Source organism: Falco biarmicus, chromosome 3 (assembly GCF_023638135.1).
Source record: "Falco biarmicus isolate bFalBia1 chromosome 3, bFalBia1.pri, whole genome shotgun sequence".
Taxonomy (NCBI): Eukaryota; Metazoa; Chordata; class Aves; order Falconiformes; family Falconidae; genus Falco; species Falco biarmicus.
In genome coordinates, this window is record NC_079290.1 from 107,535,623 (window position 1) to 107,562,004 (window position 26,382).

General features: G+C 36.4%; 1 protein-coding gene across 3 annotated transcripts in view; it reads right to left on the reverse strand.

The window, feature by feature from the left end:
* PRKCZ (protein kinase C zeta) overlaps positions 1–26,382 on the reverse strand; it is a 67,492-nt gene that overhangs the window by 19,514 nt on the left and 21,596 nt on the right. For all 3 annotated transcript variants that reach the window (XM_056331179.1, XM_056331178.1, XM_056331181.1), the window contains 8 exons: positions 15,576–15,661; positions 12,493–12,624; positions 11,233–11,314; positions 10,464–10,516; positions 8,284–8,472; positions 5,184–5,281; positions 1,147–1,233; positions 308–443 (listed from right to left, as the gene is read on the reverse strand). In XM_056331179.1, coding sequence (XP_056187154.1) covers positions 308–443; positions 1,147–1,233; positions 5,184–5,281; positions 8,284–8,472; positions 10,464–10,516; positions 11,233–11,314; positions 12,493–12,624; positions 15,576–15,661 — 863 coding nt within the window. The remainder of the gene's footprint in view (positions 1–307; positions 444–1,146; positions 1,234–5,183; positions 5,282–8,283; positions 8,473–10,463; positions 10,517–11,232; positions 11,315–12,492; positions 12,625–15,575; positions 15,662–26,382) is intronic.

Here is a 26,382-nt window from a genome sequence, read left to right on the forward strand (position 1 = left end):
CACAGGAGCACACGCCATAAAAAGATGGAAAAGACCCTTTCAAAAACATACTTGTCTTAAAGATAGATTTTCCGCTTGGGTCACGCAGGAAAAACAGATAAAAGAAATGAGCGACCCACATAACTTGAAATACACAAAGGAAAAAAAAAAAAAAAAAAAATCACAAAAGTGGTTCTATCCTTCAACAGCCATTTTTCAGAATAAAGTTCCCATTCCACAACCAAATTCTGGGTTCAGCAACATGAGCATTAAAAGAGATATACTACTGAATGTCAAAGTGACAAAAGAAAGGTAAGAAAAATCCTACCTTGCACATGCCATAATCTGTTAATTTGATATGGCCCTCTGCATCTAAAAGAACATTGTCTAGTTTTAAATCTCTGTAGATTATGCCTCTTTCATGTAGGAAGTTTAGAGCAATACAAATTTCAGCAGCATAAAACCTGAAATTACAAAGGAAAAAATTCATATTAGCATTAAGATTGTATAAAATCTGGTACAGTTAAAAAAAATCTGTTCTTAAAATACAAGTTTACGGTCAGCTTTTATCTGTCATTTGGTATACCGAAACCAAGCTACATTTACTCGTAAGGACACTGACCTCATATATTGTAAAGTCACGCCTTAAAGTAATATGGGAAATTAGATATTTTCTTAATTAGTAAAGTGAAAAAAAATTTCTTTATCCTGCAGATTTTTTCCTGAAAATTCCACGTATGACACAGAAGCCCTGTGTTTTCAGCTTACTAAGAGTTACACTGAGACTTTGTGTAGTGCAAAGCCATGCAGAACAGATTTTTTGTCTTCTCCTACCAACACCATATTAATTCAACCTAAGATGAAAGTAAGCAGTTACATCTTCTATCAACAGATCAAAGAAACGTTACCTAAATATGAAGCAATAAACAGAAGTAAATAGGACTAACTGTTACTACTTATCAAATGCTTGCTTTTTTTAAAAAAAATGCATTCAAAATAATAAAAGTAACATATCTTCCCAGGGCAGAACCTTCTAAAATTAAGAATAAACCTTTTGTTCTTTCTTTGCTATTCATCTTCTTTTATGGAATAAAGTTTGGAAAGCATTTCATACAACATTAAAAAACTACAACCAAAACAATCACCATAACTGCGTTAGTAAAATACCTTGCATGTTCCTCGGGAAGTTTCCTTTGCCGTTGCATGTGAAACATAAGATCACCCCCGTTTACATACTCTATGACAAGAAACAATCTGAAAGTATATAATACAATTAATGGATTCCAAGGAAAATCTCAAGAAGAAAACCTATTCTTATCCTTCCAATTTGAGCGATTTTCACTTCCGCTCTTGATTCAGAGTTCTAGGTTTCTATAGTTACAGAAACTACTTCAGAGAAAAAAAGAGAATGCTTATTTGATCCATATTATGTAGGATCACATCCTTTATTTAAATGCCAGACTAACTGGAGAGGAAAGGCAGCTGCATACAACAGACTACTACTTGGTGTGAAATCTGCAGAACTACTTAAACAGTACAGAAGACAACAGCATTTGCCCAATATAATAAGGTACTCTGCAATAGATGTAAAAAACCCGCCAACCCTAAGCATATAATGATAGCGATTTCTTTAAAAATTACTTAGAAATAATAACAAAATCACAGAAGTATGCTAAAAGATGACACATGGCAAAAATGAAAGTTTATCCAAAAAAGGTAAAATTGCCACTCCTTTGAAAAAAAATGTAAGAACAACATAGTTACGCAATTATCTCTTCTTCAAAGATGTTGATTCTTTTGAGTTTTACGGAATAAAACTCCACAATATAAAATTTGCTCAGTGAGTGCACTGCTTTGACTAACAACACCTGAAAAAAATAAGCCTGCCTGAAACAATGCTGACCATTTAAAATAAGTTTTAAGATAAAAAAACCCCAAACTTTAAAAGATGCAATTTAAATGCAAACCTTTCTTACTCAGTCTGACACAGCTTTACCCTAATGTAATCATTATTAAATTGTTACTCTGCTTGACTAAGTCCTTTTTTAATAGCCAAGCTGCAGCATTACATCTGAAAAGCTTTGCAGACGAGGTGCAGTTCATATACACCTAAGTCACCAAGGTTTCCACATGGGCAAAATCTGAAAAATCTCATTTGTGTTTCTGATACAGTTTTGCCACTAAAAGGTCACCATCTTTTAAAAATTACTTCATTAACAGTAAGTAATGAATATCTGGCAATATTACAGAGATCAATATGTTTTGTAGGATTTGTGATAGCAATTAAATATGTAACTATGAAGCTTGCTGTTTGTGCTGGTTCAGTCCCTGAAAAGCTCAGATTTATTGAAAGCAAGATGACGTAAGACTCACTTAGAAAAACGTAACCCAAATTTACTTTAAATAAAAAAGTTTTATCTGAATAGCATATGACACAATCTTTTTTCCATTTAAAGTTACATGATCTAGCATATTATTAATATACACATACAAAATTATTTCTGTTAAGACTATGAGCATCACTGAACTCTTCCTGACACACTGTTAAGAAACATACTGTCTTTCCTGGAACAAAAAATTTGTGTTTCGTTTGCATAGATAGACTGAGACTACAGAATTTGAGGACTGAGAGAATCAATTCACTTATGTCTATTATTTATCAGAGACTAAAACTAAATTTGGTGAGCTAGCAGGAGGGATAATGAAATCCCACCCTGCCTTGACTTTGCCAAGACCTTTAGCTGTAGAAAAATGTGAATTAAAAGAAAGCGTGATGGACCCACTTGTGTTACTCTCTACACAGCATATCCACTAAATGGAAGGTCTGGACACAGAAAGGTTGCAGTCTCAAGACCTACTAGATGCTCTGTAGAACAAGTTTTTGAATAGTCTTCTCAAAACAAACAAGAGAAAAGTCAGTAGGGGAAAGAAATACAGGTGGAATCAGCCATATAAAAAGACTTCTATTACAGTTCGCAGGAAAGGTTTCATCCTTGGGAAAAGATGATCCAGGCAATGCTGCCAAGGTCAGAGACACCTACAGGATAGAAACGTGCTGAGTGAGAGTTTCTTACGAAGGCTGCGGCTATCCCAGGAGGCACTATTTCCTTATACACTTCATTTTCCATGAGTTGAAAACTCCTTTCCATATATCCACACACTGGAAAACATTACATTTGGAAAACACATGCTCCAGTCTCTCAGATCATTCTAACTGGTAACAATTAAAGAAGATTTTTATTTTCTTTGAAAAAGATTCTTCACTTGAAACACTGGCATTCAGTGTTAAAAACTGAAAAGGTAAACCAGGAAAAATTATTGGATACAACCCAGCTTGCAAGTCTTTCATTGGCCTCACCAGAAGAATATAAGCACTAATTTAAAATTAGATAAACAATAAATAGCTAATGCTTTTTTAAGCATTTATAAAAAAAATTGTATTTTATTACAGCATTCCTGGTATTTTTGCTTCCAACTTTCCTATCCTATTTAGGAGCTTCCAATGTTTATCCCCATTCAGAACCTGCAGTTTAAAGCTCCCTGTGTTAAGTTACAATCAAGCACCTAAGTGTGCGAAGACTGGCAGTCCTTGCTGGTTTTAGAATGATTTACTCAAACACCAATGGTTTCGCTGGACGGAGGTTTCAGATTGTTGCCACCTTGGAAGAGACTTATCTGGAAATTCAGGGCAAGCCCAAGGCACGTATTTTATTACAGTAATAAACAAACATCACTAGTATCTGAAACAATGTAAACAGCTACATTTAGCATCAATTACCACCTTTAAGGACACATTTCTTTTATCTTAAAAATTTATTTAAAATTATACTTAAGAGAAAAAACATGTTCTTTTCCAACATTTCCTCCCCTATTAATACACTTATACACAAAATGTTCTTGTAATACAGCTTTTTTCTTTGGGCCAGTTAACACAATCTCATGTTGATGAGTTTATTCACTTGAAATCAGTTTCGTGCTTCTCTGTTCCTGTAATGAGGTCAGAATCGTGATTTTATAACATCACAGCTACAAACAAATTGTGTATTCATGTCATCATGACTATATCCACGGCAAATGGCTGAAGTTATAAGCAAAAACCTAGTTTCACCACAAGGAGAAGCTAGGCTGGAAAAACAGACTCCTAAAGATACAACAGGAATACAGAAAGCTTTGACTACATTCAGCATATATTTTTTTCTATTTCTGCTCCTTGAGTATGTCAGAGTAACTACCAAACTGGCATGCAAAGAAACTTCATAGTGCTGATTTTGGTCTTTTTCTTGTTTGCGTTATTTATAAGAAGCCTCCCTCTCAATACTTCACCCTGCCTGACCACTTGAATTTTTGTATTTTGTGTTAGTGTAAATGACTAGATAATCCATGAAAACTTCCTAAATTGTTTGCACTCTACACAGAATGCCACTCAAGTAAGCTGGATAGAATGACTTTCATCTCCTGATTATGATACATATGGCACCAGGCATTATAAAAGGTTAACAGTAATCAGGTGCCTGTAAAAACAAGAATACCCAAACCACAAAACCCCCACATATCCAAACAGCCCAGTGACATACATGAACACGGGCATGAAAGTTCTTCATGATTTTCCTCATATTCCAATTGCAAAATAAGAAGCAAATTGTCCCCTTTGGATTTTGCACACCAGGGCAAAATAAAATAAATTTCAATGTATCTAAGTATCTTATTAAGCACTGTTTCAATTAAAATCACATCATTGATCAGTATGTGCTAAGGGCTCATAAGCCTCACAGGTAAAACATACTTCATACACATGTAGGTTTAAAGTTATTATTGAAAACTATGATTACTGAGCAGCCCAACTCTTATGCTGTTTTGAAGAACAGAGAACTACAGTTCAGACTTCTGAGAAGTGATTCGGCTCTCCTCAATAGAATCAAATATTATAAGCTCTGTTTTACCCCGCTACTATCCTCCTATTCCTGAAGTCACACAGCCGGTGGTGCTCAGGAAGACAGCGCACAGCTCCTCCTCCTCATTTCCCTTCTCCCTTTGGATCATGACCTGGAAAAGCCTGCCTTTTTCTCTACACGACACTGGCTAATGATACTAATGCTTCCTTCCAAAAATTACTACGTGATGGCAGTGGTTACGTTTGCTTTATGAGAAGCAGTTAGTACAATGATCAAGATTTTCAAAACAAAATAATTTCAGATCTTTCTTACCGACTTGTTGTTTGAAAGCATGAATGTAAACCAACTAGGAATGGGTTACTGGATGCCTGTTCAAACACATGTTTCTCTGTCTGTACCCAATCAATATCCTGAAATAGAGTAATTGAACAATCAGAACTCCTGCTGGATAACCACTGTGGGTATTCCCAGAAAAGAAATTGTGAACATCTATGCTCCCTTACATATACCGTCATTGTTACATATGTTCTTCAGAAAGACAACCCCCCCTAAAATCTGGAGGAAGTTAGAAAACATTTTAATTAAATTACATATTCAGGAATTTCTTAACCATGTAGAAAGGTCTGCACAAAATTTAAGCCATTTAAAAATATCATACATCTGCAATATTTGCTACACTGCTCATACTGCTTCATAGAAATAAATTGTCTGAGCTAAATGATCCCAAGGCTGCTGAAGCAACTCATGCTAGTTACACAAGCAATGTGACTCTCCAGTTTTTAAAAGGTTCAAACAAACTGAACTTTGTTTTCTCATCTGAAACTCAAAATTAATTCAATGAAACTACCAAAACCCGATTAGTTTGTACAACCAAACCCATTCTTAAAATTATCAGACTACCTTTAATACTTCAAGAGGGAGAAGTCCTGAATACCCAGTGCAATACCATATAATAAACATCTATCAAAATTTGAAGGATGTTAGCATAGTACTTCAAAGTTCAGATCCGAAATAACAAAGCAATTCATTTTTCATATAACCGTACCAAATGTAAACCTTAAGTACAACTGATTTTAGCAGTAGATATTTACTCCTCATGCAATACACCGATCATGTTCCACCCTGCAAACACTCAGTACACTGCCATGTTACATTACTGGAAATGTAACTGTTCTAAAAATTCTCCATTTCCAACAGATATTCCAGCTTTCCAACCTATCTGGAGACAAAAAACACAGAAATTGAGAAACCAGGCCTTCCCTTCAAGGATAATTAGGCAAACTAAAGTCTCAGATGAAATCAAGAAACATCACCATCAGATCAAATAAATCTGTTAGGTTTTATACTCACACCCTCCTGAAGACCTAACACGTTGGAAGGTTAAACCTGGGTCCAAACATGAGCCAAACATCCAGTTTTGAGTAAAACAATAAACATGTCCACTTCTTTTTGTTTTTACTGAATGAGCTTCTCTTTAACAGTCTGGAAAACTCATTGATTATTGCGCTTGTGTACTAGTACATCAGTACTACACTAGTGCACTACTGCTAACAAGATTAGAAAAATGTTCATAGCAGAAGCCCAGGTATTTGATTTGCTTCAGTTTCCTTTAGAAAAGAATGCTTACCACTCCCCAGCAACAATTCCATTACCTGGAAAGCACCAGCCCGTTTAAACATACTTTCTATGTAATTAATTGTCTTTCTCCATGAAAGACTTATTAGGTGAAATTTCCATTACTTGCAACGTCTCATGCTTTCACAGAATTCAGTGAATTTCCTATCAATTCCCAGAATTTCATTATACAGCCTACCTCATAGAAAAGAAAAAACAAATAGCTCTATCTTCTATGCAGTTATCTATGAGAGCCACTATTCAAGACAGACTTCTCATCTACCTCCGATTCTCAGGAAAAACTGCGTAACCCATTAATACTTCTCCTTAGTTTCTACCTTCTTGGAAAAGCATGTGTTAAAGAAAATAGTAAATAAACCACACAACAATCTAATCTTTGGTCAGAAAAAAACCCCACCAAGCACGTGAGCAAGGCAAAGTATTTCAGAAGAGCTTGACAACTTTACTGTCCTAACCCTAGCCTCTGGAATAATGACAAAAATGGCAGCAAAAGAAACTGATTGAAAGTACCAACAGAAGTAGTACTTAAAACAATGTGGTTTGGGTTTTTTTCCAACATCCTACTTCCAAGAAATCCAGCCTTCCTAACAGTATAAAATACAACATCGTCAGCTTAAAAATTGTGTTCTGTTTGAAAAATTCACTTTCTATTGTAACAATAGCTATATAAGAAATTCCCTATGAGGTGAGACTGATTGTCCATCTCTTTTTTTATTTTATTAAGAGCCTGGGATTCCACCCGCAAGGATGACACAGTACTTCTTTATTCATCAACTCTTTACTGGTGTCATACTTTCTGTACCCCATCATACACGCTACCACTCCTGCACGAGCATGTCACGCTGCAGCACTCCAATAAAGCTGGCAGCCTGACAATGCTTCTTGTCGTTCCATCAGGTGTCTCAGTAGTTTCATCAGAGCTGTGGTCTGACCACGTGCATTCCAGTTACCCCATCCCCTGTTCTATTACCGAACACAGCAGGTTCCAGTCTAACAGCATTGTAGGTGGTTCAGATCTACCTTCCTTGCTTGTTGTGATTGGTTCATCACATTTATGAAAAAAATAGGATGGATATGAAATCCATACCTTTCAAGAAGCATGACAATTACAGGAAAAAGATGAAGGGTTGGTTGGTGGCCTTTTTTTCCCCTGAAACTTGTGCATTTGAGATCTTGCGTTAAAAAAAATTTCAACAGGATTTTGGAAATAATCAAGAAATGCAGCACTGATTTCTGTGGCAGACAAGTATTTTTTACAAGGCAGTTAAAACATAGTGACCTCAAAGGGCAGTAGCATAATTTTTTTTAACCCATGGAAAAAAAAAATATTCCAGAGTACTGTGTCACTTGCACGTAAGTCCTATAATTCTGACTATAAGAACACAATTTCAGCCCCTATTTGAATTACAGATAATACTTTGCAGGTACGTTCATTCACCTTGGAAAACATCTTTGCTTTCTTTCAAAATTAGGTGCCCAAATTCGACCCTATTTATCTCACCATTTACAGATTAGCACATTCAGGTTGGAATACTTTTCACGTGCATTCTACTAGGACTATTGAAAATTGTTAATTGTTATTAAAATAAGGGACATTTCTCTCAGATTTAGTCTGGTGCTTCATGCAGACAGTTGATGACAAACGAGTTCAAAAGTCATAAAACTTCTACATGGAACTGCTGTCTAAAACCTTAGCTGCTTTCTTAATGGAATGTTTTTTGTTAAAGCATACTAACTTTTTACAATATGTAACAATGCAATTAATACAGACTTTTACCTCATCATCATGGACCAATTCTTTTTTCACTACTTTCATAGCATAAATTTGATCATTCTTTTTTAACCGAACTAAAAGAACTTTGGCATAACTTCCACGTCCGATAACTCTGATTAAATCAAAGTCCTGTAGTCCAAGCCCCTGAGAAATCTTAATTCCATCCATTCCGTCAATGACTGGTTTGATATCCTGTATAAAAAGAAACAGATGCTAGAAATAGAAGACATTTTCATAACAAGTAAGTATTAAAGCAAAGAGGTCTTCAGCCACTGGACAGAATTTGCTGAGTTTGCTGGCCATTGTCAGTGGCACACAGATCTGAATGGCTGATTGTAACACATCTGTTTAGAAATGATCGGTTGGTATTGGTTTTGCTCTTACTGAAAGTTGCTGTGTTTTTCAAGGTAGTAGTTTGTTCAATGAATCATTTACATATTCCCTACTTGAAAATGGAACGCAATGCCTTCAGAAATTAGGCTTTATTTAAATTCTTGAACTGCAGGCATTGTAGAAGAGTGTATTTCATATTCTGACAGATATTGTAGTACAAATTAATAAAGGCTCTCTAAAAAAAAAAAAGAGCTGATAAGGAAGCAGTAATTTGCTAATTAATGTACCTGTCTGTTTCAGTTTAGGCAAGAGCTGTCTGTAATAAGTTCACTACAGTTTTAATGAAAATGAAAATTTCTAATAGGTGCCTGGGAACATACAGCAGCAGATACCAATTTCTCAAATGCAACAATCTGCAGGAAATACGCCAATATTAAGAATGTTATTTTGAAATTAATTAGTTAAAAATATAAATTTTATCTTGACTCCGCTGAAATTAGATGTGAACATGTGAGACTGAAAATCAGGCTGTTGAACTAGACAAATGCAGCATGTACTCTGACATTTCATGCCTCACCAATATATACAATGCTTTAACATACTTCCACGGCCTATTTTTACCTGACCTCATAATACTGTACTTGTAGGCAGATCAGCATTCTGCTGAACTATGGAAAGTATTTATATAAAGAATCTTGATCTAGGATTGACTGCTATTAGAAGAGATTGCTCAGAGCTTAAAGATTCTAGTCAACAAAGCTCCCAGAATGCCACATCCTCTCTGTAGGATACCTTAAATTATTTCAGTAAAGCTCAAAAGCAAGGTGGGAAAATCAGAGCAGCACAATTCAGAGCAGGTGAGCAAACAGCACCTAGCAATAATTAAACACAAACAGCATCTACCTGAGCACTAACTATATCTCAGCAATTCTAGATAGCAATTAAAATTATCTGTGGTGTTTCAAATTTATACCCTTCCAACTCTGAATCTGAGATAAAATCTAGACATATGTCTGAAAGTAAGGCAGTCGCTTACCCAAGAGCAGGAACTACTCAAGTGTAAAATAATGGTAGTGACAAGTATTGTCGTGAAGGCAGAGGTAAAAAAAGGTGAAGGCTTGTTAAAAGCAGGGTATCAAACTAACTGCTAGCGTTCTGCCGGGTGCATCCTATTTATTTGAAATATGCCAGAAGCCTTTTTAAAAATAATGTCTTAAAGCTCTTTAGAATTAAAATGGATTGAGATTTTTCAAACTGCTTTAAGGGAGTAACGTTCTTGGTATGGAGAGATTGTATCAGACCGACTACAAAAGAGCTGAAAAACAGAGTTTAAGTGTATGTTATTCCACTTGTATTTCCACAAGAGCTGTCTATAAATTATTAGGTATTATTTATACGAAATATTTCAGAGAGCTCTATAGTTAATGTATTATCAGACTGAAGCAACTTTCACAATGATAGCTGGTAGAAGTAGCCTGGGGGTGATAAAGGCTGTACATCCATTAGAGAGAACAGACAAGACAATGTCAAAGCCACCATTGTTGCAAAGACCAATAAAGTCAAACCCTCTACTAAATCACTGTTGCCCCAACATGAACGGAGGGGGAAAAAAAAAAAAAGAACAAAGTCTCTCCCGCATCATAACTGGGATAGAAAGAGCTGTAAATAGAAGAAATATCAAAAATCTATCAAAAATGCTTAAAAAAAAATAATCAGTTTTCACAAAGAAAACCCAGACTTCTTTTTTCAAAGGTAGCCGAAGAAATAGGACAAGTAATTACCTATTTTATAAAGAGCTGTATGATTGAGGGTGTGCAAACATGAATTACAAAAACATTTCTAAAACATACCTCAGAGTCATCTTTAATGTTGTCATGTTTCCGGTTTGAAGGAATGTAGGGAACTGGAAAAGGAATCAAACAAGTTGGTCATTATTAAAGACCTTAATCAGAAATAATTTAAAAAGTTGATAAATGGAAGGTTGGTTTAGTAGCTTAGGGCCAGAAGTTCACTTCAGATACCAAGGGACAGCTGACCAAATTTTTTCCACTTTATTCTTGTAATTCTGACAGCAGATCCTAAGGGCGCTGTAGAAACAACCAACTCTGAGACAGTAAGAAATCCAACGATAAACCTCTGAGCTCATAACAGTATCTGACAAAGGCCAGAATAATTTTGGAGAACGGGTATGATAAATGGGCCCTTAAAACAAGACAGGTTAAACCATCAAAAAATATTAATCTAGAAAGAACACTCCAAATTACACAAAATTAAATACTTAAAAGTCTGAGGGTGCACTTATATTAGCATCACAGCTTGGATCTGAAGTGGAGGGGGTTTGTTTGTTCTAAAAACTAAATCCATTGTTGCCAGTTGCTCTGTGCTTTATTTCACATTCTGGAATGGTTTTGGAGCATACGAATTTAGGTTGAAATCAAACCAGAAGATATGCTTCAGAAGTACATCTACTGTAACAGAGTCCCTAACGAGCATTTAGTCCATGGGACTAAACTAGAGATAACCCAAAGTAAACTTCAAAAAAAACCAAACAGGAAGAGTTGAAACTGGGCCTCCAAACGGGGAAACGTATGAATTCCAATTAAACAACAAAGTACTCACTTCCATCAGTTTCTTCTGAAGGGAGGTCAACTTCATCATTTTTATCATCTAACTGAGGTTCCTGGGAAGGCATGACCGAATCCTTGCAAAACACAGAAGTTACATAGGAAAAAACCGTTGGTTTATGCAGTTCCTTTTTAAGTATGTCGTGCCACATAACTACAATATAATGAGAAGCTTATATTTGCATCTTCCAGAATGGAAACTGGATTTGGCAGAAAATATTTCCTGATATTAACCTTTTGTAATGCATTATAAAACCCGCCTACCAAAAGCCTAAATGCCATGTCAACCATTCTCAGCAACTGCAACAGATATTTAGCTGTTTTCTAGAAGTAAGATTAGTATATTTTATTGTAAAGTTCAAACTTTAATTCTATTTAAGACTCCTGAGTCCATTTCATATGGAACTGCAACTAAGGTAACACTCCAGCATGATGTTACACACTCAATTTAGAGCACTGGCATATTCCATAATTCCATAAATCTGTAAAGATCACAATACCAAATAGTTTTACAGTATGTTTGGACGCTGCTCTCATTCCCAACTCATTATGAGACATGTAGGACTATTCCAGTAGGTATAGCAACACGCATAAAAAAATTGGCAAAGGATCTAGTCATGTCAAGGCACGTCACATGCAATACCAATAAAGAAAAATACTGGTTAAAATTTTGAGTTAGAAAAAACGTGAGGCAACCACCTGTGAGACACTGGTTATAGTCTGCAATGAGTATGGGGAAGGGCTAATATTCAGGGATACAGACGCACGTTTATAGCCAAGGAAAGACACTAGCATTGCCACTGGAATGAGGGAAATGGAGAGGATGAGGAAGTACCGGAGAAACCACGAAGGCAAGACCATGAAAGCAACAAGCCTTTTTACAAGCAGTAGCGCAAAACCCATGCAAGCACTTTAGTTCTTAAAACATTCCCATAGGCTAGAAGGAACCAATGCCAAGACTGTCAGTGACAACTCTTTTATCCATATATAAAATGCAATATGTCTACTGTAGAAGTCAAACTCAAGCTTGCTCACACTTAAATCGTATCACAAGTTTCCTTTTCTCACTTTTCCCAGACTGCTCACAATCCAAAGGCTTGCCCTCCATAGTCATTTCAGGAACTGAAAACCAAATACCACCGTGTGTCATAGATCTACAGCCATACACAGCATTTAAATACTCAGGATGCACATCTACAAACAACAACACGGGACACAATGAAACATCTTAGCTTTATACAGAACACAAACTTACCATATGCCTTTTGCAGGTCAGTGGAACAAGTATATGACAACGTTTATGGACCAACAATTTGCAGTTGATACACTTGTAGCCTTGCCTTCCGAGACCCCATATCCTTTCACCGCACTGGCCACAATATGCTCTCTGAAAGGCAGAATGCATATTATCAATTCAGTTATCAATTATTTTCTGTAGATGAGTAGTTATCTAACAAGAATCCACCCAACAAGAACCTATCCTGGTCACCTCCTAACAGATGTTCAATAATAATTCTTTTTAGAATATCCAGGGTTTCCCTGCTAGCTGAAGGTTACACTTTATACTTAAGAATTCAGCTAAATGCAGTCCTTTTTTAATGGATGTTAAGAAAACAAGTATCTCCAGCATATGGAACACATTACAGCCTAACATTAGCAAATTATTCTTAGAGAATAAATATATTTTGAGTTTCAGATTCTGACAGAGGTTACCTAAACAAAACTGACAGGACTTGCACTACATAATTACGCATGAAAAACACCCAAACTGGAGAACACTGGCACAAAGTGTTAAAAAAGACAAGTTAAAGTATGAAGAATGTTCAATATCTGCACCTATATACTTTAACAGTGGTAAAACGTCAGTAAAACTCATCTAACAAGTCTGATGTAAAACCTCCCTATGTTGCACTATTTAATATAAAAAAAAATATGGCCTTTTTTATACATGCAACAAAATGGCATCTGAATAAATTAAATAAAAATGAGGACAAATTAAGAAGCCAGACATTCTACTGCTGACTTTAACAGGGCAGATCTTTAAATAATTTTTCCAGTGGATGTGCGCTGTGGTCATTTTATCCACTTCACCCAAAATGCCAAATAGCAATCTAAGATTCTTCCATGCCAAGAAGTCACCTAGTCTCAGCCATCCCTCCACACAGCACACAGGTTACCAACAGAAGACTTAGTCACTATTCCCTACCTGCAAATTTTCTACAGTAATTACCGTAACAACCTAAGACACGGCCTATCATTTTGCAAGCTGCAGATGAAGTCCTGCACTCATCCTCCACTTCAGGCTTAGACAGAACTCTGCAACTGTCCCAAAGCCACAAAACAGTGGAACTCTGTTCCTCCTAGCAAACGGCAAGTTAGAGTGCGGTTATTCAGATCCTCAGACTAATGAATCACACACGGTGTCCCGCCCAAAAGTGTTAAGCTACTATAAATACTTACTAGTAGTATTAGAAAACATTAAAAAATAATAGAATAATGATTAAAGAATTGATAATTTTTAAGAACTATTTTCTGTATTGCCCTTCTCATATTTTGACAGCTGTAGAAAACAAAACTTAACTACATCCCATTCATCTGTACCGCCAGTCCTCCTTGATTAGGAGAAACCCAGACTGCACTGCTCAGGAAAAAAAAGCCAGCCAAAACCCATACTGCCTAATAAGAGAGGAAGCCTTGGACATCTATCTATAGCCACTTCTTTCAAAATTCCTGGTCCATCAGACTTCCTTCAGTATTCTTGTACAGGTTTGGCAGCACTAATATTAAAATTAAATAAATGTCTTAGGCCCTGGAAATGACATGCAAGAAAATAATCTCATTTATTTCAGTCAGATGCACGGAAGCAAGGGAGGGAAGGAAAAAAAAGAAAAAAGAAAGATGTAGTGTCAGGTCCCAAATTCTTTCAGTAATACAGGCACCCCTCTCATGCCTCTCCAAAACGCTTACAAACACAGCCATAAGAAAGAGTTAACCTTTACAGTATGTTCAACAAGTTTAGATTTTGCATGTGTTTGCTCACCAGAATTATCTGAAAAAGTTTTAAAAGGTTATTTTGAAAGAGGAATGAATTCATAAGGATTAAAATCCAGTCAAAATTTTAATTTGGTATCTAATTCAGTAATACATATATGACCATAATTTATTATTAATTTATACTTTTTAATGTCACATTTTACAGTTCATATCAACTTTATTACTAACTTCAGTTGGATGTGCTTTGTGTTCCAGCTTTATAGTATTTCATTTGTATACAGATAGTTATAACAAAGTAGTCTTGTTAAGGATTGTTGACAAATGAGCATGCTAATGAGGTTTCAAAATCTTTATGCGTATATTCACTATTTGCCTAATTTCAGTTAAAACGTCACTATGACATGGATTATTAACATGGCAGGTATGCACTCACAGTGTTTCAAAGAAACATGTTTTAACCATGTAGCAAATATGCACATTGAAGCTTCATACTATAAATTAAAAAACATTACTTCACACATCACATTATACAAATGCATGTTATAATTCAGACACATGACATATTTTTCACCTAAGTATGTGATATGATACTGAGTTTTAAGGGGCTTTTCCTTCCTTCAATGCAGTTTTGGGGTAGGGAGCATTAGGGAAAAAAAGAGCTAATTTCATAATTAAAAAAAAAAAAAGTTACTGTTGAATCAAAAAGCTAAACTCACCTCACTGTACTCAGTTTTGTATGGAATTCCCAAAAGCATATACTACATTTGTATATATGCTGCAATACTTAGGCATAATGGGATAAGTGAAGGAGGTGTCTCAGCCTTAAAGCGACATTCACTTGCTTATTTGGATTAAGTCATATTGTCAACACAGTTGTATTTTAGCTCAATAAAACAGGGGGGGTTGTTCTTAATTAGACTATGTAATACCTCAGACTGAAAACAGTTAAAGCTAACATCAAGAGCTCTAATCTTTAAAAGTGACAAAAAGTACTAAAGGTAAAAGATTCAACAAGCAATCGAAATCAAGTAAAGAGCAGAAAGGAGGTAAGAAGTGCTCAAAATATATATCAGTTTAAATAGTCACAAAAATAAATTTTTAGAGACTTTAAAAATAATTTATTTTCACCAATCCTATATTATTAACTCCATCCTAGATTCAAAGACTTCCAAGTTTTTCCTGATTGTTATGACCTGAATAACACTGCATAGACTGAGAAGTCACATGAATAAGCATCTTGCTTTTCCTTTCTTTTCAACACTCAAATATAGAAAAAGCACAGACTGAGAAAACAATTACCACAGAACATTACCAAAACCCAACATTTTATGCAACAGTACTCACTCTGTTAAAACGTTTGGCTTGGAACAAATGCCCATTCACTCGGTACAGCTTCCTCCATCTTCTGGCTCCACGTCGGTAGATTGATTCTAAGAAAGAAATGAAAAAGGTGTAAAGCAGCAGCATGCTAGCCCAGCAATACAGACACACTATGGGAAGCAAGTTGTGACTCAAAACAATCTTGCTTTTCTAAATATCAACGCACAGCTAAAATCCCTGCGATTTTTTTTTTTTTAAAGGCAGCCGTAAATGACAGCTTCTGCAGGATGTGCTTTCACCACTGCCTCTCCCTTTTCTCTATCCCTGTCTCTTTTTCCTCACATGATCATAATCTTGTTACAGTTTCTTGGCTGCTTGCTGTTCAAGCTCAGGTGAGAGCAACAGATAACCGTTAAAGAAACAGCTTCCTCTGGTAAAATTACGATGCTGATCTCACCTTCATATGTAAACACGTAAAGGGTGTCTGGTGCTATTAGATATGCAATATTAAAGATGTTACAAGTCTTGAGAGTTACATTATTTGACCTCATTTGTATCTTGTGATTAAACGTTACCCAAAAATATTTCCTTCTGTTAAGCAAACAGTTCAAGCGTAGGTCTCCAATTATTTCCAATATATTCTAAACATAACAACAAATCATTTAATCTGTTCAAGCCAGACTTTTCAAGAGGACAGCATCTAGCACCTACTCCAAATTTCTTTTGTTGTCACTTTTCACATGCATGTGTGCAATTGTAGTGTGACTGGCTGATTAAGAGAATTTGCTACAAAGTCTTGAAAACCCTGTTGGGCAACACCAGCCCTACTCAGAGCTGTACAAAGCTGTGAAGGGGACACAGCCAACCCCTGCCACAAACCAGGACCACCAGCTCTCCCCAGCAGGCAATGCAAGTGGGTACTGGGTGCAGTGGGGAGCACACAGGGCAAAACAGAAGAGGGTGGCGAGGCAAGCAGAAAATTCAGTAGTGATGTTAAAAGCAACAACATACTCCTGCTACCAAGAGGCTAAAAAGCTTTAAAAAAAGATTTGGCAAGTTTTTCATTGCTGAATAATTTGTTTTAATCACACTGATGAAGAAATTCTAATTTAGGAGTTCTCAAAAGTTTCCTGTAATATTTAAAAGTTAACAAGCATATTTTAGGCAGTGAGAAGAGTCTGACATCCTCTCAAACATTTCCAGGAAAAGTATTTTACAGTGTTTTAATGGGTGTTATAATATCCTCTTACTTGGGAAAAAAAATGTGAACAACTAGAATAATTCTCATTTCAACAGCATTGTTTTAAAGCTGTCTTCAGTAACATGATGAGTAAGATTTTTCCAATACAAAGTTTTAACTGGTATGCCTTTTAAAAAACAAATTATTTATACCAGTTATAATGCAACTTAACACAGTTGGCAGCTTGTACAAAATTATTTCATGTACTTTGAACAGGAAAAATATTAAGTACAGCAGTTTCATGGGGAAAGGAAAACTAAAGAGCATAGGAATCATAAATAACTCCATCTGAGAAGACAACAGTAAAACATACGTGTTTATGATACCTTGTGCATGGCTCCATATATGCTGTATTTCATACCTAGGTACACTGGTTCTGCCAGCCAAAACAACTCAGTTTTGTAGCAAGCAATTGCATTTGGTCACTATAACATTGATCCTCGCTTCTTCCCTGTCACCTTAACAGGGTCTATCATATTGCTTTATTTTTCTTCTTAAAAAATTGCAACTTCTCCACCAGACTCAGTCAGGAAGTTGAACAGAGGAGGGGGGTGGGGTAGGGGGGTGGGGGGGGGGTGGGGGGGGGTTTTTTGTTTCTTTGCTTTTAAACAGAGTTCAATATTATGTTAGTGTTAAAGCTGTCCTTTTCTCAGTCTAATACAAGTGAAAAATCCGTAATGACCAATACTGTATGTAGAAAAATACTTTTGTGTTAACTAAAATGCCCCAGACAATGCAGCAAAGAATATTTCATTTAAAAACATCGATAAGACTTGATTGATAAGCATTGCTACATTCTGACAAGGTATTAAAACTGTAAATTTATAATCCTCAGAAGTTAATCCAAAAACATCTTAAATTCTCATCTTTCAAGTTTTAAACAGCTAAGTTTTAAATATCCACAGCTTATAGATGAAGTTTAGGGTTTTTTAAAATAAAAAAAAATCCAAACATTTTCCCTGTCAAAAGACAATGCAAATAGCGAACAGTTTGTTGAAAATTATTTTAACTTAATATCGAGCAAGCCAAAATCACAGCCTACTGACATACAATGTGTGAACACTGCTTGTAATACTGGGTCTGATTTTAGATACTCTATTTTTGTCCTTCAAAAGCAAGGCACACGAAAGTACTGAAGTTTCTGTGACTCCACACATCTACAGTGCCAAATCCACAAACATTCATATGTTACTCTATTTGCATGTGCAAATGTTTACTTTCCAGCATTTGAAACAGACATTGCACTACTAAATCAATTGTTAACAATTTGGAAAAAAACCAAATTCTTAAAGGAGCTGAAAGACTGCATGCCACAGAAGTGGCAAAGATACAGTGACTAGAATAGAGGTGTATCACTGGCTATGTTTATTTAACCCTAATAGCTCTTCAAAATCTGCTAATACAAACTTTAAAGCAAACAAAAAACACTGCTTTTCCTAAGTGCCTAGAAAATATACACGAGAACCTAGCAAAACTATTGCAAAGGTTTTGCCTAAAAATATACTCAAACACAAACATCAATGAAAAACCATTCCACCATTTGCAGGATGACTTTTCACCACGAGAAAAAAGAAACTCCAGGATTTTTTCCAAAATAGCTAATTGATTCATTAGACAAAACACCATATGGAGGCAACCTAATACATCTGTGCGCTGAACATTAGCTTATCACTGACACGAGGAATATTAAGTGAATGATAAGTTAACGAGCAGCTTGTGCTGATGAAGTCTGTAAATAAAGGAACAAGTCACTTCCCTAATTACTGGTAAATATTAAATCAAAGTCAGGGGTTTATATCATATACTTGTGAGGCAGCAGTCCAACAAAACCTGAATATAGTGTAGCATGAAGAAGTAGGAACCAGTAGTTTACCACTACAGCTGCCGCTGATTCAGCGCAGGGTCCAAGGCAAACCCATTCCCCAACTCTAAAAGGGACGAAGGTTAAAAAAGGAGAAAACAGCAATGCTTGTAAGACACACCTTTATATATCACAAATTCTGTTATTATTATTATTGCACAGTATGATTATATGACAGAATAATATGTTCTTGGTATTACCAATAATAGTATTCATTTTTGTAATCCATATTCAGCCAGTGGCACAAAGTCTAATTGGAATACCATGAGCATCAGCGTACCCCAGGGGACAACACTGATTCCAATCTGTTCAGCATCCTCACCAGTGATCTGGATGGGGCAGAGCACACCCTCAGCAGCTTCACCGATGATACAAAATTGGGACTGACACGGTCGTGCTGCCAAAGAGAACTCAACCCCTGGAGAACTGAGCAGGGAGGGAGCTCCTGAAGCTCAAAGGGAAGCGTGAAGTCCCGCACACAGGGAGGTATGACCTCACACACCAGTACATGCCAGGGGCCCAATAGCTGGAAAGCAGCTTGGAAGAAAAGGACCTGGTGGTGGTGGTGGGCACCAAGTTGAACACAAGCCCGCAATGTGCTCTTGTGGCAAAGGCAGCTGTGTCCTGGGCTGTGTCAGGAAGGAACAATGCCAGAAGGTCAAGGATGTTGATCCTTCCCCTCAGCACTGGAGAGGCCACACCTGCAGTGCCATATCCACCAGCTCTCCCCAGTACAAGAGAGGCATGGCGCTATTAGAGAGAATCCAAAGAAGGGCCACAGAGATGACCAAAGCACTGGAGCATCTCTCATATGAGGAAAGGCTGAGAGAGCTGGGGCTGTTCAGCCTAGAAAAGAGAAGGTTCAGAGACATCCCATCTATGTACACAAACACCTGGAGGGAAGGGATCCGTAAGACCGAGTCAGGCTATTTTCTGTGCTGCCCAGTGACAAGACCAGAGGCAATGAGCACAAACACACACAGGAGGTCCCTTCTGACCATCACAGAGCACCGCCTCACTACAAGGGTGACTGAGCACTGGGACAGGTTGACCAGAGAGGTTGTAGAGATATTCAAAAGCCATCTGGCCATGACCCTGGGCAACCTGCTTAGAATAACCTATAGAACTGGACTAAAACATATATTCTGTGTATCTAGTAATGCACCCATGAAAGAGGACACCCTAAAGATTCACTTAAGAATAACAGGAAATTATAAGAAGGAGTTGGGTTTTTAATATTATTTTGAAGCAGTCAGCTTCAAAAATCCTAACCAGAGCTAAACTAGATGAAAGGAACCATCCTGACCAATAAAAAGGTTCTTAAAATGGCAGCAAGTATGTATCTTGAGGTAAGAAACAAAGAACTTATTGTCAATGGTCTATGATGTGTGAACAAATGCTTTCAGTATGCATTTCACCCCTACACTTCATATGGGAAAAAGGTACTTCTGAACATGAAACAAAATGTTTTGGTAGATGTTTCCAGAACACTTTAGCATTAAGTAAGGGATTCCATGAAACTTGCAAGTTTTTAGAGTCATGATTGATCCCAGAAAAAGGAATTCCATCACAACAGCAGAAGTATTTTATTACTGCGTTTAATGGAAAAGGCTAGGTTTTCCATTTATTTTTATAGTACACATCACTTAACTCATCAAGGACTTTGAGTCAGCTGCTGGGAAGCTGAAGGAGATATCATATCCCTAATTGAAATCTTTCTGATGGATATTGAAGACAAGCCTTTGCGTAACAAAATAAAAAGAAGTATTTTTCAATATTCATTTTGTATGTGAACAAGTCCAGAGGAAAACTCAAAAGATATTTTAAGCTGCTAACAGGTGTAACAATTTTTTATTAAGGAACACAAATACATATTCTAATTACAATGAATGTACTGAACTTTATCTACTTCCAAGTTTGGGAAATCGGGAAAAAAAAAAAAAGAGACTGTTTTTCAAGTTAATATTACAAGGGAAATAAAAATACTCAAACTGAAACAAAATTAACCAGCTGTCTCTACGTAAAAAGCAGTGTGAGACAACTGACTGTTGCCGTTGTGCAATTCTTCCCTCTGTTGTCAAGCTGTGCAACTACATCACTAACAGTAATGCACAATGAACCTTGTAAATATATTTAAGATTGTTTTTTTGAAAGACATTCCCTAGGGTTGGGTTTTTTCCATCTTTAAAGAAAAACACCCACTTTTAGGGAAAAAAATAAATACACAAAAAATGTAATTATGGATATAAATGGATCAGCCACTTGTCTGTTATTCAGTGTTCATTCCAAATTAACTCATCTACAGATTACAGACACCCACCCCCCCCCGCCCAGTAGTGGCCTCCTCAGAACTCAGCAGAAAGGATGTGAACCTTACCTTTGAAAATGTAACTTGGTAAAGGATGGAGAAATAGAAGAAGTCAGAATTGTTTTTTCAAGTGAGAACGTATTTTCCCAGTACTGAAGAGACAACTGGAGAGACAGGCCCAACCTGCCCTGAAGCCCAAAATATTATTTTTCCATCTGAAAGTTTAGAAATGCTTGGGTTTTTTTAAGTATGTAAAAGAACTAAGCAGCTGCCTGAGAAGTGTGGTTTACATCAATGAATGGCAGTAAGATGGCCACAAAATTTTCTTCTTCTGCATTTGGATTTACAAATGCAATTCCAAAGTCTACTTTTATGTGATCAAACTATAATAAAATCTTTTACTATACTAAGCACAGAGATAATTTGCTATTGCTGCAAATCACTTCTCAGAGATTAATGCAACTTGTTTACAGGCCAATTACATGGCCTGCCAGCTGGACAGTATGAGAATGCCCAGTTTTTGTTTTGTTCTTTTAATGTTTTGCTGAGCAGACAAATGAGCATTCTTTCAAAACCAACTCATGAATTACAAGTAGGAAATTGATATTTGTATTTCAGATAAGACTGAATTAGATGAAAAGGTAACATATGGAAATAATTACATATAAAGATAGAACAAGTTTGGGGAAAGTAAATTTTAAAGAACTTTGATAGTACATTGTTTCACATATCTGTTATTTAATATGTCCCAAACAGTTAAATTGAAACAATAGAACTGCTTTCTGAAGCACGTAACAGACACACATTGTATGGGATGTTAACTGGCCCTTCTTTTTATTATGAATAAGCTGCTATGTACAAGTACCATTCCTTTCCAGAAGTCAGGAAAAGTGTATCCTTAACAATATTAAGGTATTAAGCACTTCCACCTCTTGCAGTGATGAAAATGGTCAGAAGACAGCATTTTTTATTTAATTTAAAACTGATTAGCAGTTGGGGAACCACATATCCCCATCCTTCTTTTCTTTTTGAACACCCACTAAAATTAACTACAAAGTCAGATCAACCTCTATTAAAAAAATTTTAAAAAAATCAAGCACAATTAAGATGGCAATAATGACAAAGGAAGTGTACTACATATAGCATCAGCAGAGAACCAATGAGGAAATAGAACTCTCACAACAGGAATGCTTACCCAGCATTTACTGCAACACAGCTAGAATACTGCTTGAATATTCTGTTCCCCACTGACTTCAAAGGGGGTCAACTGACTCCCATTTCAGGACTGCTAGGTGGAAAACCTGTCGGCCGTACACGCTGTTTTCTCATGCATGATCTCCTGGTTGCTTATATTCATATCCTTCTGTTAAAATGGCTCCATGCCATTGCAAGGTGATAAGTCACACTTACAAAAACAACGCCCCCCAATACAAATGGAGGTAACAACTCAATTTCAAGAAGTCTGCTGCACTGGTGCTGTATGCCTCTTTAGATCAATCACACCTGTTAATGCCTTACGCTTTCTTGGTCCCCAAGTTAAAATGCTCACTATGAATGGTGATTAGAAAATGTAGATTGCCTTGTCATTAAAAACACCGATTGCATGAAAAAATTAAGAAACAAAGGGATCTAAAAACAATTTTTAAAAATAGAGGCTTTAGCTTTCAAACAAAAAACAATACCACCTTACATTCACAAGAATACAAAAAATAAAACATGTAGACTATAGGTAAGTTGTCCTTAAAAGTTCCCTTTACTTGTGATCAGAGGGACTGATGAACTGAAAAATACTGTCGATGAGGCCTCAGAGGTGCCACTCACATCCAGTGTGAAAGATGCTACATCCTACCAGAATAACAAACAAAATAGTTACTTTAGCTATCAAACAAACAGGAGACATCCACGGATTTGACCTACTATCTCTTAAGCAAAAGATAATAATCAACTGATACTTTAAAAAAGCTATCTAGACATTTAACAGCAAACACAGTTTACAAAATTATTTCTTGAAAATGGTAACGGAAATGTAACCCTCCAACAATCATAGCAAGCAAATGCATGAGATACTTGGCAAGTTTCTGGCAAACAACAAAAAATCTTTTAAAAAATCTTACAATAAGATATAGCAAACCCCACATTTTTAATTGATCCAGATTACCTTAACATCACATATAAGAACTGGGATTGTTTTGGTTAGGCTGCTGAGTACAGTAAGTCCCATGGCTAAACTGACCATCTGTCTGGCTTGTATATACGTTGCACAATGCACAGGAACAGTTATAACTTGAACCTCATGCAAAACTGAACCTCACCTTCGGCAAAGAAAGACTGACAATTTAACACAGCTACATCGCGGTCAACAATTGGTTTCTTTTCATTAAAGACTACTGTGCATTTAAGTTGAACAGCTGAATACAGTTGCAGTGTTACCAAGATAGATAAATCTGGTACCAAACTAGGTTAAGAGGAGGATTCTCCCAGCCACCTGGTGGAGAAACTGTAGGAAGTTCGGGCAATCCACTTCCATACCAAATCCTAGAACTCCAACTGTGAAGTCATTTGCAGAATTTGAATTCTCTTTTTGCTTTTGAGACTAACCATTTATTAACTCATCACTATGAACTGTTAAGAATACAAATCAGTGACTATGGCCCAGAGTTTACTCATTATCTAGTCAAAGCAAAAACATTTGTCAATTTATTGAAAACAGATTTGGTATTTACGTATCAAGACGGTTGTTTGCCGAGAAGTGTTGATTTGTTTTAAACATACAACACCACATTGACCTGTATGCAGGGTCTACAGAAGTTTGTATAATCTTTCCAGCATACACTAATGAAATTAAACTTGCACTTTCTTTGAAAGGAGGGTAATTATTTTGGAACTAATCGCCAAAATATAATAGCATTACATGACAAAATAATACAAGAGAGCATTCTTTTACTAGCATTATTTAAAATTCTTTCTTTAACCAAAACCCCCAAGAATTTAATATGGCAGATATACAGGAAAAATATTATAGCTTAAAATATTTTGAAGTGGCTAAAGGAATTTATGCTTTCAGTGTCCAAAATCGCACTTCATTGCTTCACAAGACTTTTTCTTGCCTTGTGTAACTCAGAACTCAAAATATTTTTCTATGCAAGGGTCATGGCTTTTCTATAAAGTTATTTCATTAGTTTTATAGTTTCTATAGTTCCTCTTCTAAAAAGTTCTCATAACCAGACATCAGAATTTTATGATTTTACATGAAATTTATCAGATGTGCTTGAAAATAACAAAGCAAAGTACACAAAGTGTTACTCAAGAAGTCCTCATTAAATCCGGTTACTGGATGCTATTCTACATCTGCAACCACTTTACAGGCCACTTTTGTTTTTTAATAAACTTCTGTGTCTTAGCACATATATGAAGCACTACTTTCAATTATAAATAAAAGCTTTCTGAAAACAGAAAGCCTCTGTCTTCTATATAATTTGGAATTACTGAAGAAGGCATACGAAGAAGTGAGAAGCAACCCAATGAAGTTTCCTGCAAGAATTTGTTTCTACTGTGCATTATCAGTAGCCTGCATGATTTAAGACTTGCTGGGGATCTTAATCTAGACTTGACACCACACATTTTCTAGAAAAAGTTAATCCTTTGAGTACACGACTCATACCTGTTGGTAGCTGAAAGGGGTGAGTGAATCCCAGTTCTTTCTGCAACTGAGCTATATAGCAATTGGAAGGAACTGAATCCAGTTTATGGAAGTGTGATCAATTAAAACTTGGTCAGATCAAACTTTCACTTGGTCTCACAGGTATACGAGACATAGGCACCAACACCTATTTCATTACATCATCAGTAAAAATACAAAACTGTTTAAAAAACCCACCAGCTATTCAAAATGGATTTAATATTTATTTTAAATTCATAAAGCTTTTCTAAGTGGCCTTCACAATGCCCTTGAAACCATTATTTGTTTCTTACAGTCTCAGGGTTAGGACACATTTTCTGAGTCAGGCTGTTTTCCTTCACAGCATGGTTCCATTACTTCAGCTTATGATCCACTCTAAAACAGTTCCATTTCCCTTCCCAATATTTACATTTCTCCAGTATTAGCAGAATGACAGAAACTCATTTTAGTTATTACTTCATAAAGGTGTACTTCATCTTTCCGAAGACATCAGACCCTTGAGCCTATTTCTCTGAACTCTTTCCAATTTAATCAGTCATCTGCTAATACTATACCCAGAAAACCCAACTATGCAATACGTCAGTATGACAGAGGACACTGTTACCTTGCAGCAGGACTAACTCTGCAGACCTATCGCTTTTCAGTCTGACTGTTTTGACACATCTGTACCTCACAGCACCTTCTTCTGCTCATATTTGGAGGAAAGCAAGCTAAAATTAAGTGTGTGTAATGACCATTCTGATGATGTCACAACCTGAGTTCTATGAACTACGCTTAGTTTTTATCATTCAATAAATAAATCAAATCTCCGAGAGATTCTCCCATTTGTACTTTTACCCCATCTGAGCTTCCTCATATACTATACAGATACAGCATTTATACATTTCACAAGTACAAAAGAAGCAGATTTTGCAGGAATATAAACCACTACTAAACTTACTATTTAGTGACAGTAGCCAAATAAAAAAATCTGAACAGCTTCAGGAGTTACTCATCACATCTGTTATATTCTGAATTAAATGACTGTCCTGGTTTTGGCTGAGAGTGTGTTAATTTTCTTCCTAGTAGCTGGTACAGTGTTGTGTTTCGGATTTAGGATGAGAATAATGCTGATAATACAGAGATGTTTTAGCTACTGCTGAGCAGTGCTTACCGAGTCTAGGACTTTTCAGCCCCACCAGTGACAGGGCTGGGGGGCACAAGAAGCTGGGAGGAGATGCAGCCAGGACAGCTGGCCCAAACTGCCCAAAGGGATATTCCATACCCTATGACCTCATGCCCAGTACATAAACTAGGGGGAAAGTTGGCCAGGGGCCACTGCTCCGGAACTGGCTGGGCATCAGTCAGTATTGTGCACTGTGTTTCGTACACTCTAGTTCTTTTACCATCATCATTCCTTATTATTTTTCCCTTCCTTTTCTGTCCTATTAAATTGTCTGTTTCTCAAACCATAAATTTAATTCTTTTTCCAATTCTCTCCCCCATTCTATAGGGGATGGGGGGGAAGGATGTGTGCGCATGAGACTCCATGTGGTATTTAGCTGCCTACTGGGTTAAGCCACAACAATTATACACTAATTCTAATAGCAAACCAAGGAAGTCTTCCAGTTTGCTTAATTCTTTTATAACACAGAGAATTAATCTCCCAAGAAAGCAACATTCCATCCAACAGCTTCTCATCCTTATGGAGGAAAAAAGTTGCATATGATACAGTCTTACATATCTGCCCTTTCATCCGGTCTG